This window comes from Filicampus tigris, chromosome 12 (genome assembly GCF_054856515.1).
Source record: "Filicampus tigris isolate MCC_2025a chromosome 12, RoL_Ftig_1.0, whole genome shotgun sequence".
Taxonomy (NCBI): domain Eukaryota; kingdom Metazoa; phylum Chordata; class Actinopteri; order Syngnathiformes; family Syngnathidae; genus Filicampus; species Filicampus tigris.
In genome coordinates, this window is record NC_141228.1 from 13,392,142 (window position 1) to 13,407,957 (window position 15,816).

A 15,816-nucleotide genomic window follows, 5' to 3' on the forward strand; every position below is an offset into this window, starting at 1 on the left:
CTAAATTTTGTAATTTAGAGCTCACCTCGTGTGTTCTATCAGACAGTGCCTCTTTATTGCTTTCTCAGCATGTCACAAAACCAATGAGAAACTGAGAATCACGTGCAAATTGAACCATAGTCAGCTGAAGGATGGTAACAAAAAATAAGTAAGCACACTTGAACTGAATACTGTGAGTGGGCCATAGGTGGCCTTGAACTGGTAAGAGTAAAAATGCAGTCAAGCATGTCTGGAGATATTTCTATAAACATGCCAGTGAAGCAGGTAAGTAGAATTTTTATTGATTAAATAGAACTGTGTTCTCAAAATCGGTAGTTGGAAGACATTTGGACTTAATAATTTGGGTCAAATTAGAACTCCAATGTTGCCTATCACAGTTATGCAGATGACACACAGTTATATATATATCAATGTCCCCAAATGACACCAGTTCAATCAGCATATTGTGTCACTGTCTAGAGCAAATTAACAACTGGATGAACCAAAATTTCCTTTAGCTAAACCAAACCAAAACAAAACAGAGGTAATTGTTTTCGGCAATAAAGAAAAGAGGATTGCTGTTAGAAAACACCTGGAGTCACTGACTTTAGAAACCAAAGACCATGTCCGAAATCTTGGGGTACTGATAGACTCAGACCTGACTTTCAGCAATCATATACAATCAATCACTAAATCAGCCTTTTATCAGCTGAAAAATATATCCAGACTGAAGGGTTGCATGCTGCAACCGGACCAGGAGAAACCTATCCATGCTTTCATTTCCAGTAGACTTGATTATTGTAACGGTCTTCTTCCTGGTCTCGCTCAAAAGAGCATCAAACAGCTGCAGCTCATTCAGAACGCTGCAGCTCGGGTTCTTACCAGAACAAAGAGATCGGAACGTATTACTCCAGTCCTAAAGGCTTTACACTGGCTCCCAATTAAGTGTAGAATAGATTTTAAAATGTTGCTACTCGTCTGTAAATCACTGAATGGTTTGGGTCCTGAATACGTGAATGAAATGCTGATTGAATATAAACCCTGTAGGGCTCTGAGATCTACAGACTTGGGTCAATTAGTGGAACTGAGAGTTCAAGGTAAACATGATGAAGCTGCATTTAGCTGTTACACTGCACGCAAATGGAATAAGCTGCCAACAGAAGTGAAGTCAGCCCTGAGTGTAAATGCTTTTAAATCCAGGTTAAAAACGTTGCTTTTTTCTCATACCTTTGATTAAGGTCCTCTAGACCTTTTAAATCTTTAAAAAAATATATATATATATATATATTTTTTTTTTCCTTTTCTTTTATATACTGTATTTTAGAAACCCACTTTTATTTATTACCTTTAAATGTTTTTAAAGTTTTCTGCTAATGTGCTTAACTGTTGTAGTTTTTTTGGTTGCTTTTGTTTTCTCTACTTTGCTTTTGAAATGTCGTTAACTGTTGTGTTTGTAAATGCTTGTAGGTGTTGTCTTGCCTTGCCTTAATGTTGCGCACATCTCTCAGTCTTACTTCATAACCACCTGGCAAGTAAAACAAGATATAGTAATATAGATATTTTAGTCACTGTATTTTAAATCAAGGCGGCACGGTGGATGACCGGTTAGCATGTCCGCCTCACAGTTCAGAGGTCGAGGGTTTAATTCCGCCTCCGACCTCCTTCTGTTGAGTTTGCATGTTCTCCCCGTGCCTGTGTGGGTTTTCTCCGGCTACTGTGGTTTCCTCCCACATTCTCAAAAAAATGAATGGTAGGTTAATTGAACACTGTAAATTGCCCCTAGGTGTGATTGTGATTGTGAGTGTGTGTGTGTTTGTTTGTCTCTGCGTGCCCTGCGATTGGCTGGCAACCGGTTCAGGGTGTATCCCGCCGACTGCCCGAAGACAGCTGAGATAGGCTGCAGCACGCCCGCGACCCTCGTCAGGATAAAGCGGTATAGATAATGGATGGATTTTAAATCTAATCCAAATAGTCCTATATATCAAAATGTGACTTGGTGGTTTTTTTTCCCCAACTTACCATGTATATAATATAGTATAGACCCCTGTAGCTCAGTGACCTTACATTGCGCTGACTCTTGAGGGCTTTCCAAACAAAGATCCATTCATCTGAATGTGAGGGCGTACTCCTGACATGTGATGTATTGAGTGGCACTCTCAGTCGCTCTGTCTCTCTTACATCTCCTTGGCAGCAGCCGAGAAGCTTCACTGCTCAAATGACTACATTTCCTCTGCGCTCTTTGCTTTTTACAATTTCTTCTTCTATTCTCTCCCTTTTAAACCAGGGGAATTTTATAAAGACACATTTGAGATTTATTAGGCTTGTGGGCAACAGCATTGCTTTTGATTGATGCTTTTTATTGGCCATTTATTTCAGTAAGGGGTTAGCTCTTTAGTGTTACACTGATCACTATGTTTTTTGCCATCTACAACATTTTTAGATCTGCCTTCAGGCTGAAACTGTCGATTTATTTCACTTATTTTTCCTGACCATTATTATTTCGTGTCATAGCTGTTTGGCTGGGCGTACTCTGTTATGTGCAAAAAGGAAGACTAATACAATACTACTGGCTTTTGCAACCGATGATAGATAAATGTTTGGTATTGAAAAGTTTAATATCAAGCTTAGTTTTACAGTCTTCAATCAGTATAGTATTTTATTTATTGTTTGATAGCTTTAACTTCACTGTTTTGGTTTGGATACACTAAATCAGACTTGCAGCCCAATTAAATTAATCAACATCAGGTTTGCTATTTTTCATTTGTGCTCATGTAATGCATAGAAGATAAATTTGACTATTTCACATGGGTTTTAATAAAGTAGGGTTACTTTTTAAAAAATGTTTATTTATTTATTTATTTATTTATTTTTTAAACAGGACTATAGCAACAAAAACAGAATAAAGGCAAATGAAACAGTGCAGTAATCTTTCCTGACATTCCGACCTGTTGTATTGTGCCATCTCTAATCATTGAGTAAACACATTGGCTCAGTGGCACTCAGAGACCTCATCTGCCAGAAAGGAGCACAAACAACCCCTGTGTTATGTAAATGATTTGTTGATGGCACTGATAGGAGCAACACATTGCAGACCCAGCCAGCACCTCATCTCCACAAATGTCAGCAAATGCTAGCAGTTAGTTTTTAATGGACATTAACAGTAATCAAAGGGGATGATTAATTGTGCTGTACAGTATCCAGGTGTTATGTGTAGCTGTAAGAGTTTCAAAGGTTGAGGGTAAAGATGCTCAGACACATGTACCCATAAATACAATAACGATATACGAAGTCTGATTTTAATGCACGGATTGCATTTGATATTTTTCTTCGCATTATGGACTTCCAACCATGACGGCGAAACTTGCCGTTGCTCTCACTGACGAAGAACATCTAAATTGAATTACTTAATTATGTCTCATAATCTTCTTTATCCGTTGGTATAAATAGGGATTAGTCTGTCATTGCTTGGATTTGCTTTTATGGTATATTTTAGCCAACAATAAATGAATAATAAAACTAAAGTAAAGTTTTGCCTGACTTTGTCAAACTATTTACCCTTCTCAAGGTTTTTGACTGGTATTTAGCACTGCCATTACTTAAGTGCTTAAATACAACTATTAAAAGTTCCACAATAAAAGGTTTATTATGCATTGCGTCAATATGTTAAAATAACACGGGGATTAAAAATAATCTTGTGTCCAGATCTGGCCGCATATTTTGACACCTACTCTGACCCTTTGCAAATCCACACTGGTGAAGTAAATACATGCGGGAAAATGTTCCCCAGGCATAGTGCATGACTGATCGGAATTTAGTAGAGTTATTTATTGCTGAACAGGATTATCAAGGCTGTGGTTGTGTCTTAAACCTTGTACGATTATAAAATAAATCTTGAACTCCAACTCGCGTCACGTACAGTGCTCACACAGCATGGACATACTGCAAGTTAAACTTGCGGGTCGAGCTATTCTGCTGAAGTCCTTTTGAAGGCTTTTACCAACTGGCAAACAATTAAAAAGATGTGAGACCAATTTGGAATACATACAATTAATTCAAATGAATATATTTTAACGTTTTCAGTTGTTCCTTAGCTTTTTTCTTTTCTTCCCAATCTGACCTATTGGTTATTGGCTTGTGATTTCTTGCTTCTCTTGTTTCTCTTCCCGCATCGGTTCCCAGTGTTCCTGAACTCATTACAGAGCAATCAGCCCCAGTCATTGAAGTGTGCACCCAGAGGGAGCAATAACTGTAAATAAACACTACTGCAGGCTCTCTGATAACATGTTAGCCAAATGATAACAGGTCTTCTAAGTAGGCCTGTTGACCTTCTCCTTACCTTGGGCTTGCCAAGGACTCCTCAGGCCCCTACACTTTTATCTTAGGAGCTTCTTCCAAAATGACTAAGGAGGGGGAGAGAAAGTATGCGGTTGCACCAAGATATTATGGAGGAAAGCAAAATGGATTTGATGGAAGGATCTAACTGGATAGATCCACCTTAGTAGCGTGCCTGTCTTCTGTCCATTAACATTCAACTTCATGAACTTGTCAAATGCTGGCATGAAACGAATTACTTAGCACAAACTTACAGCTAACCTGCCATTTTAAGCTTGTGAAACAGATGAAAGTGGGGAGGGCAGTTTCTGCCGTATGAATGCATGGTGTTTGACAGTGGCAGGGCCAGAGCTGTGGGGCTGAAGCACCGTCTGGATGAGATTGATAACACAATTAAGCCATTACCAATGTGAGCGCATCACTATGACCCATTACTACACCGGCCACTTCAGATGGATCATACCAGTCTAGCTGTAGGGCCTTTTGGAAGGAAAAAAAATACAATTATAAAAGGCTAGCTTGAAAATTGCGCTCTCTTCAGAATGTGAAGGCAGGCCTGTACATCATCAGATATGTGCGGGTTGCCTGCATATCTCCCTGCTGTCCTCGGGCCCAGCTTTCTTCATCTATTTTGAAACGAGAAGCTCACTGGAGCATGGGTGGACTCATAGCAAAATAACTTTCATTCCTATTGTCCCTTCTTATCATACACTCTTATCCTGTTTTTGCTGCAACTGCATTACGATTCTTCCAACATATCCCACATTTGCAAACACTCATATTATGTATGTGACTAAAGGACATCACACGTAAGAGTCTCTTTCACGTTGAAATGAAAGTGCATATTTGTATGCTTTTACTGTGTCTTGTTGGCTGTATAATAACCAAATCGGGTTGCAATTGTTTTTTGTTTTATCTTTAACCCCAAATATAATTAAAATTTCAATCACTCCGAACTACATTGCAAATATGTTCAACGAGTGTGTCTCAGGAGCATTTTCTCATAAAAACGCACTATATATCCTGGGATTGACTGGCAACCAGTCCAGTGTCTCCCCTGCCTATTGTACGAAGTCAGATGGGATAGGCTCTGCTTACCTTTGACCGTAATGAGCCTATTGATTGTTATTCGAGAAAAATTGTCAACTTGCAACCCCGACCTGACCAGCACTGAAAAGCTATAATGTAATTGAGTATACCTGTTAGATAGTTAGTTTGTAGAAACTTGGAAGGTGACCTCTTTAATCTCGCCTGCAGATGAAGCGATAAGGCATCAAGGGAGAAGGCAGGCTTTAAGAAATCATGAGGCGGGAGATTGATGTTGCCTCAGTGACAACTTGCCTTCAGACGAGCAGGCAAGAGAGAAAGAGACAGACGGAGGGAAAAAAAAAAACCTGCCGTTTAGCTGCAGGACTAAACTAAACCCCGACACTAAGGCTGCTGGCTGGAATCAATTCTGTCTTTATCAGCCCCCTTCGTCTGTGTCCAGGAGTCCTGCCCACACAGCAAAGGAGCTGAAGGCGGGAACGGATATGTTTTCCGATAATGAAATTGAACACAGCAAAAATGGGTTTAAAAAGGTGCCTGGCTACAGTCCCTCAGCAGTACAGCACTCTTTTAATCTCAAGACTGCTGTTTGGACAGGTTTGGTCTTGTTTGTGCCAGGTCACCTTAAGTGTAGACCCATTGCTATACTACAGTAGTGTTAACTCATAATGCAAAGCAATTGGGTAAAAAATATATTCACTGTGTATTTTCCAGTCAACATGAATGGTGGTTACCCACCTGTGGGATTAATTGTGTGTTAAAATAAAAGATTCGGGACATGACAGGCCAAACGTCTGCTAAGGAGGTAACGCTGGAACCGCACAGTCCATTTCATTTGGAAACAACTGCCTATTACCACTGTAATGGCAGGCCGTGCGAGCGAGTTCCACCTCAGGCCTTGGGCATTCGGGACTGCTGCTGCTGCTGTGTGATGATCCATCTGCATGGCAGAAAGCATTCATCCAGTGGATGGCTACAGGCTGCAGGCCGGCCCATTGTGTGGGCTGAGCACTGTGACTGCTCCCTCTTGTACCTCCGTAATGGGATTACATTAGCCAGGTTCTTCTGCTCCCTCTTCAGATGAATTTCGCATACACATGCGCGCGCGCTCACACGCGCGCACACAGCATATGCATATTTACATGCTTGTTGCTCCTCGTGATAATGCCTAATGACTTTCATACTAGAGATGAACATTTGACTAAATTTCCGTAATAGACCGCCGTGATTAATTTATTGTTTTTTTAAAATCACATTTCCATGTGATTGGTGAATCTCTAGTTTCATATTCGGAACTTTTTTTTTCTATTGTACATTTTTAAGAAATTCTGTGGCGAGCCAGATTGTGAGGAAAAAAAAGACAAGAAAAGAAAGGTTTTCATTGTTTTTCAGAGATAGTTATTGTGTAATTTAGGGCACCGCAAGGGCCAAGCTTCTCATTTAACCCAAATTAAAATTAGTACATTTCCTAGTGTCCTCTCAAGGATAAAGACTTGTGTTTAACGCAGCCTGTCAAGACAGGAATGAAGAGGAATGATACACAGAGGAATGATATGATAGTTTTGTTCTCAAGGACCAGGAATTGTGTTTGTTCTGACCTCAGTCTTCCAGCTCCCTAACTCACGCTAATTCCGCCCCCTTACAAATAAAGTTTCTACTTTATTTCTTGCCCATTTCTTTTTTTTTTTTGCACTGAAAGGCTTTCTTTTTATGCTAGTAAATGGTGCATTTCTCTAAAAGGACAGCCACACAAGTACGGTAGTTGGATTTAGTTTGATACTAAATGACATGACATTGATTTAAATGGTCAGGCCACTAGCCCACCAAAGTGTTTGAATGTGGAGGTAGCCACCATAAAATTAAAACAGGGATCAATGATGTGTCATATCCTTGCTGCTTCATGGCCTCAACGTGTAATTCGGACTTGGAAGCTGCAGCCATCTCTCATGTCAGGCCCTCCAGCTCTGGACTCAATAACCCAGCAGCCCGTGGCTGCTGTCTATTGCTATTCTATACTAAAGTGTTCACAAGCAGAAACAGAAAGATGCGGGTTAGTGTGTGTAGTGTGTAATACCACCCCTGCAGATTCAATTGCAGGGGGAATTGAGAGATGTAGTACTTTTGAGGAGTTCTTATTAGCAGTGCATTGAGGCAAGTTAGAGACGGTATGACTTGCTGACAAAAGACTCATGGGCTGCATTGAAACCTGGACCACTGCATCTATACTACAAACCATTTGCTCCACAATCAGGCTGCTTTGATAAATACAGTATATACTTTTATGTATGATTTATTTTACAGTATTTATCAATCTGCTGCGTTATTCAATACAGTATGTCAATGTGAATATTGACATGTTCTACTGGTTCCAAGTATTCTAATGCTCTTTAAATTTCCCTGCATATGTATGAAGTGCATAACTCATCATTGAATTGAGTGAAGACCTTGCTGTGCAAGATGATATTTGGTGGCCGTTATTGACATTCTCTTATTGATTGTACTTAGCCATGTTTACTGTATGTATTGCTATGAAAGATGGCCGATGAAATCTAATGTCTTTAAAACTATACATTGGAGTTCAACAAACATTATTTTGAAAAACCTGCCAAATTTTAAAGTTGTTTATGGGAGCCTTCTGTGTATTGCATAAGACTTTAAGTTCAGTGAGAGCACAGAAGGGTATCAGTGATGACAAAGAGAAGTGTGATGGTGACTATAAAATTATAAACAAAACTTATCATGACTTATCAAAATGTCTTTTTGTGATGTATGGCTGTGTTCCACGCTTTTTCGAATCATCCTATTATAGGGCACAGTCATCCTGCAACAGAAAAATGTTTTCCTCTCATGGTTCCCACAATGTAAAAAGCATAGAAATTCCCATAATGTCTCGGGAGGCTGGAGTTAGATATACTCAACTAAATGATCCGGAAAAACTGTTTCGTTTAGCATTTAAAATCAATAGGTGTGACGTGCTCAGTGCAGTCCGCCATAGTAGTTTCCTGACCTTTTTTTGGGGGGGGGGGGGCGGGGGGGTATACTTGTGTGTTTCCCAAGTGTGTGAAGCTAACTTTTTCTATCGCAATGTGCTATTATTTGCAAGTACACACAGTGCAGACATCGAGACAGACGTGTTTAAGCTTTCTTCTATTCACATTCATTGCCCTTCGTCCTTTATATCTCTTCCGCCCTTCGCTCTGTGGTGTAATGTTCCCTTTCATTTTGTGTATGCATACAGTACTTGACTGGAAAAAAAAAGTTTCGATGAATTAATTTATGGAGTACAGTACATTAGTTTTATATGTCAGCATCCAAGCCATATAACTACTCCCTGATTAGTCAAAGATGCTGCGGAGAGGATTGTTTTCCTGGCCTGTGTGGTGGGATAAGACTCCAATCACTTACCATTAGTGCTTCTTGTGGAAGCTGTAAGCAAATGAGCTTCAAATGTGAAAAGGAACCAGCCATTCATCATTATAATTTTACAGTCTCGGTTTTTACTGTTGTGGCTATTTCATCGCACGCTGTTGATAAAATATGTTTGTTTTTGTCATACATTTATGAAGTAATGGTTGCACTTCTCTCTGTGCCCTTGTGTGAGCAGAATGTGTGCTGCAAACTGACTAGTGGATTAGCTCCGTCCTGTGGCAGCCGGAGTGAGATATTGTTTGACACTGTGGTGCTTAGCCCATCTGGCTATAATCGCATTCATGTGATGTGCTCATCAATGTGTGTCTTCAGCTACCTGCTAACCTCGTGACGTGGGAGGATTTGTGAGCATATGTGGCTATAAGATCCAAAATCCATGTTGCTAAACTTCAAGCTTGTGGATGATCAACAACATTTCCAACCAATCCATATACTCAGAGAAGTAAAAAGTAGCAATTGCCTCCATAAGCATAAAAAGCAAGAGGTGACTTTAGGTTTAGACCAACAGTTTGTCAAGGTGATAGCCCACACAATCAAGATCACAATACAGCAAAAATGCAATTTATTAATGACAACACAAATAACATGAAGTAATGCGGGTAATAGGACAATGAGGAAACAAAAAATGTTGACAAAAAACCGGCAGGTAAATCAGCTCAGTTGATTAGAAGCACCTGTGGCTCAAGCCAAACTGCGCCAGGGTTTTTACTTTCTGGACCTGAATTTCCCATCTCTGTAACTAAGGTAGGTAGCCACAACAGAAAGAAGGCGCCAATAAGGAGAATCTAACAACAAAATTGATCCCACACAAAGAACGAATAAAACACTGACAAAAATAAAGTACTACTGGTAGCAGGTACTGTAGCTAGAAAACACATTAAAGATGGTACCGACTTGAATCAAAACGTTTCTTTGTTGACACCTTAGTCGGCTGTGATACTTGACATACTACATTAATCCAACCCATTCATGAACGTGATGGATTAGTTGCATCACCTTTGCAAATCCTTATAGGAAAGTACTGATCTTTTGGAAAGGGAATTGCTTTCCTTTCCAAACCGTTCGCTAACATCAGAAGGTTTGTATCGGGTTTGCTACCTGGCATCAGTTACTTTAAAATCTCCCATACTGTTTTAAGCGTTGAATTCAGAGCAGCATGTTATTCCCATTTCAATTTCCCCCTTTAGATTTGTGTTCACATTGACACAACCCATCACTTCTGCCTGGGCATGAGTATCTTCAACATACGTGTTCCATGTTATATATCTAGCGTGGATATACATCAGTAGACACAGATGAAGCTTATATTTAGAACGTCTGTCATGTAGTCATCTACCACCCGGCCATTTTATGGACAGCTATGAGAATTGGAAGCGGGGAAATGGTTCCCATTGGATTAATTATACTTCCACTCATCATCTGGCTTTTTTCTGTGGTTAGTATGTAATGTGTCTGATATGGATGGTTGAAGCCTTTTGTGTCACTTGGTCTTTCTCAAGCCTAACTGCCCTGTGTGGGGATTGTTTTGGTATGATAGACTTGTCAATGTACCTTCGTGCAGTGGAAGAAATACATGTTGTAGAGTAGGGCTGTTCGATCTTGCCTAATAAGAAAATCCCGATTATTTTCTCTTAAACACGATTTTACGATTACGATTTCTTTGTTAAATAATGAAAAATGAACTTGATTTGTAATGAAAATGTCAACTTAATTTTTCTTTCTTTGAACTCAAAATGCCAGTCAATTTAACTTAATACACACAGAACAATCCATTGGGATTAACAGCATTTTACTTACACAATAGATTTCAGATCTGTTCTTAATTAAACCAATAGTGAAAGAAGAAAGTGCATATACCATCTGAAATGAAATCATCAACATGAGAGAAGGTAGACAGTCAAGTCTGGAAACCACACAGTCTGTCAGCAAGTCATTTTGCCAACCAGCTAGTGACTAGCCTTTCACCTTTCTCCATGGTCTTACTTAAACATAAATCAATGATTAGTGCAAAACTGTCACTCAATAATACAATGCACTGTCAAGCTTAAGTACGGATCCATAGTCCGACTGGACCAGAGGTCCGTTGTAGAGGAGAAAAAAAGGGACGACTTTCAGACATTGAGTCACTTGCTCACGGGTTGTATTGTACATGAGGGGCACACACGACACGACAGATCTATTTTTGCCCGATTTATTAACTAAACGCTCACTTGCCTGAGCAAATAGCAGAATCGCCGGTATAGCCATGGATGTTGTCGTTGTTTCGGACTGCGCGCTCGTGAGAGGAAGCGGAAATGCAGAGGAAACTACGGTGGTTTAGATACACTAAAAATAACAAAATCGAACGTGCCTTTTTGAACGTATTTAATATCGTTTTATCCAGAAAATTCGCTTACGGTTCAAAATCGCTTAATCGAGCAGCCCTATTGTAGAGTATATCATTAAAGTGAATAAGGTCATCCCTCTCTGTGCATTTAAGTGCTATGCTAAAACAATGTCAAATTGAGATACAGATGAAAGTATCCTCACTCATGTAAACTCGTATGCTTTTGCAGGGAACCTTGGACGAGTTGACTATATCAGTGAATTTGAGTTTGACCTCTTCATCCGTCCTGACACCTGCAATCCCAGATTCCGCGTCTGGTTCAACTTCACTGTGGAGAACGTCCGAGAGACGCAGGTCAGTGTTCTATGTTTTTAAAGGCACTCAAGGGATCCAGTCATACTGTAAAAACACTAGCTCGAGATATTCATAAGGGGAAAACACTTAGTTGGAGGAAATGTAATCAAATGTCCATATTGGTGAGGAAATGTTACACATTTGATGCCATTTTTTCTGCTATACTATTTTTTAGAGTTTTGCGATTAAGATTTGCTCATCCAGAGACATTGCAGCAGAACACACACGTTGAATTGTTTTGAATGATCCAAATCAAATTAAAAACACAAACAATATTGAATCAAGCTCAGACAGTCATTTTCGCAATGCAATGCAATTGAGAAGTCATCATTGGGAACCACATTAGTAACAAAGCATAGGCCATATTATTTAGTGAAACTTAATTTAAGATTAATTATACAAGCTGTCAAATTAGACTTCCCTGCCAACATCTATCAGTAAGTTGTGTACAAAACAAGTTTGTTTCCCCACTGAATTGAAGCAATCTTCTTTTTCCTGCATCAGTTCTTGTCACAGTCTCCCAGGGTGATTCTGCCATTGGCAAACTGCGAGCTTTGTGATTGGTGGACAGAGGTGGTCACATGGCACAGAGATACACTGTATGTGATGACAGTTAACATAGCTTGGGGAGGGGGCATGGTGCGGTGTGCTATTTAAATTTGACTTTGTTGGATAAGAAGAAGGTAAAACTGGAAACATTGGCAATAAATCCTTACTTTTGTGATATCATTTTTCACGGGTAATCTTGTCAGTCTTAGATAACAACAATAGAGACAATGCAAAGGAGCAGTGCAAGCATAAAGAGAGCAGTGAGCGAGTGAGTGAGTACGTGAGTGAGTGAGTGAGGACGATGCAAGCGACAGAAAATGAAATAGATTGGGGTCCAGAAAAAGGGAAAAATAAGGATGAATCCTCACCATACTGTTGCGCCTGTCTTCCTGTGGAGTGTCCAACACGCCCTATCTGAGCCTATCAGGCCAATCAGCCCATCTCCCCGCAGTGCTGTAGTCAGCACTAATCACATTTTATGGCTCTGAGATGAATGGGAGGCCTCGACTTGGAGCTGAATCGATCCCAGGGCTAGATAGGCCAGCACCGGCAGCCCGCAGCTCGGGCCAACAGGATATTTGCTGCTGTGGCAAAATGACAGAAAGTGTGTGGGAGAGACTGGCAGAAAGGGGCTAGGGAGCGGCGTATACATACACTAAAAGGTGGAATAATATTCCTCGTTTTAGTGCATACAAATACGTGAGAGGTGAGACACAATCGCACATTTAACTGCCTGCTTACACATGACGAGAGATGACAGCCACTGCCATCTGTTTCTGGGAACATACTGTACCTCTTTCATAGAATTGCCTCTCTTATCTGTCCAATGTCCCTTTTCAAAAAGACCACACGTGAATTAAGTCTGTTCCCTTTGACAGGGTTTTATGTGTTTTCATCTATGTACACAGTCGGTTGTTATGTTAGATTGTGTGGCCCCAGTATCCAAAATTCAAATAGATTTAAAAAATCCTAATGGTTGTATGATAGGAGCATAATCATGCAAAGTAGGAAATTAGACAAAGGATATTAGAATGAGCATGTTAAACAGCTAAGTGCAGTTATGTGAGGAGATGCTGTTCTATGGAGATATCAGCCTGGTTCCAGGGGAGAACCAGCCTGGTGGAGTGTTTCATCCAGCTAAGCCTTGCTAACTCTCAGCCCGAGCCAGGGGAATGGGGAACAGTAAAAGCCCGTGATATTGGAAGTGAGATGGCTATTTTGAAGGAATGTAAGCTGGTGAAACAGATTTGGTCTGCCTCAATCAGCTTAGAAGCTTTGTTGAAATTGGCTTCACCGTAGCACCGGTTATGATGGATGGTTGGCTGGATGAATGACTCCTTTTTATGTCCTATTTTTTTTCCTTCTTTTTTGCATTTCCCAAACAACTTGCATACTTCAAAAAGCTCATACCTGTTCTGGTTTACTTGGTTGCAACCCTGTGGAAAAATACTCACCTGAAGGCTACAATATTGTGACAAATTGTTTAAGTGTCAAATGGGCAACCCAAACATATTTTTTTTCAAGAATATGTTTTATGCGGGCCCACATAGAAGTTGAAACAAGGCATTCTGATAAATATTCAGTTTGTGGAATAAGAGTTAATCCACGCCTGTTTTTAGCCATCTCAGGGGGCGGCCATTTTGTCACTTCTGTCGACTGAAAATGACATCACAACTGCTCGAGGCTCAGGTAACGACCAATCACGGCTGACCTGTTTTCTGAAGCTGAGCCATGATTGGTCGTTATCTGAGCCCTGGGTAGTTGTGATGTAATTTTGAGTCGGCAGAAATGACAAAATGGCCGCCCCCTGAGATGGCTATAAAGGGTGGATTTTGCTGCTTAACTCATATTCCACAAACGTAATATTTATCACAATGCCGTATTTCAACTAGTGGCCCTGCTGGGAACATATTCTTTAAAAAATATATTTAGGGTTGATTTCCACTTTAAGGCATCCTACTTTCATCCATTTTCCATTGCTCAGTACCTACTCAGCTCAACGTGGCTCTGCTTCCCATTGATGCTTTTCCATTTCCAAAACCAAGTATTAATCAGGTAGCATGAGTTGAGTTATCATTTCTACCACTTGATGCCATATGGGCACTGTACGTCAACCACTGCTGGTTGCTCATCGGTCCAACAGATGCTGTTTTACTACTTTGTTGTCATATTCGTCTGTGGTATTATACTTCACAGTCGGTTTTGTTGCTGTCCTCGGTCAAATTTTTTTGTCTCCAAACCTTGGACAGCAACTACGTAGCTAAAATAAATACATTTTTCTCCATTGCTAAATAAACGACTTGATTACACTGACACTGTATTGTGTGGCACCTGTTGCCAGCATTTAGCGGTTTGGTTTGTGATAGCCGGATTACTTTTCAAAGGCAGCGGACGTTTATGATTCTGCACACTTTGATGCTGACAGCATGAAACAGTTGCAATTCTTATACAGGTCATGTGTTTTTTTTTTGTCTTCTGTATTTATAATTGTTCTGTTAAAAAAAATTTTTTATCCGAATACCCGTTTATTCGATAGAACTTTAGTAGGATATCCAAATACCAAAATGTTTGATAGCTGCAGCCCTAGAACATTTCCGTTTTTTCATGACTCATCAAAAAGGTTTGTATTCATATACAGTCACATTTTAAGAAACTTTCCGAACACATCATGCGGGACACCGTGTCTACTGACTTACATCTTACAAAAGTTTATGTTCTAAGTCTAAAGTGAGTGAACCTCAACAAGCAAGTTCCTGCTAGCACCATTGCATTTCATCCTCTTCCCATGTTATGGCCAGAAAGCGGTGGATGAGTTGATATGACAGCCCATTGGGCAAGTTGATATGCCATTCCATTCTGCTGTAGGGGTGTGCTAAATGTCAGGCTCCGTGAAGGGTACGGCTGTGAGCTATTATCATTGGGGCCTTCAGGGAGCCATTCATAGAAGACAGGCAGTAAAACCTTGCACCGAGCACCTTCAACTCAGATGATTTGTAAGCCTCACTTGCCCAGCGAAAGCACAGTACAGAACGGTTACTCACCATAACCAGGGAAGAGGATGAACTGGTGCAGAGTATTGCATTTTGTACCTACAATTCCCAACGGGCCAGACTTGTTTTAATGTTGAAGACACAGCCCACTGAATATAATTCATCATCAGGGACATTACGCAGTCCGACACACTCGATAAGTTAGATATTGATTAAAACATCGAGCATGTAAATCCTTCCTACATTGTTTGCATAATGCCAGCCAACACTTGCCGTTTATGGTAGCTAATGCTGTGAATGACAACATATACAGTAGGATAACTCCCATAGACTTCACCGCCAAAAAGACACCTGGCCATCCTACAGGAAGCAAAAATAGAGGAACGTGAGGAGCTCGCCCTTTGCAGTTATACCAGCTTCCCATCATTTGAGATGACTCTCAAGCGGGTTTTTTTTTTTTTCCTCGTTCGTGCAGAAGCTCGTATGTGTAGTTCATAGGTCACCGATGTTGAACAAGAGGGCCTGGTTCACAATCCTCGTTTTTTTGTTCATCCCAAAGGTATTTGTTGAGATGTGATCAAGGCTCTCAAGTTCATCCACCCCTAAATCAGCTTTCAGGCAAGTCGAAAGCAACATAGTCAAGAAGTGTGTGAAGTATGTGTAATATGGTGATGGAAGGTACAATGAATACAAGGACTGGGCATAATAATTATTTGATTAATTGTTCATGATACTTATAAATGTATTATGTAAATTATGAGTCTCTAGTCTGTAATTTGTGTGTCATTTATTGGTTTTATATCTTCATTT

At 40.2% G+C, this 15,816-nt stretch overlaps 1 protein-coding gene across 2 annotated transcripts in view; it reads left to right on the plus strand.

The window, feature by feature from the left end:
- The window catches only part of agbl4 (AGBL carboxypeptidase 4), a 285,763-nt gene that overhangs the window by 9,403 nt on the left and 260,544 nt on the right, over positions 1-15,816 (plus strand). For both annotated transcript variants that reach the window (XM_086046755.1, XM_086046757.1), the window contains one exon: positions 11,343-11,467. In XM_086046755.1, coding sequence (XP_085902881.1) covers positions 11,343-11,467 — 125 coding nt within the window. The remainder of the gene's footprint in view (positions 1-11,342; positions 11,468-15,816) is intronic.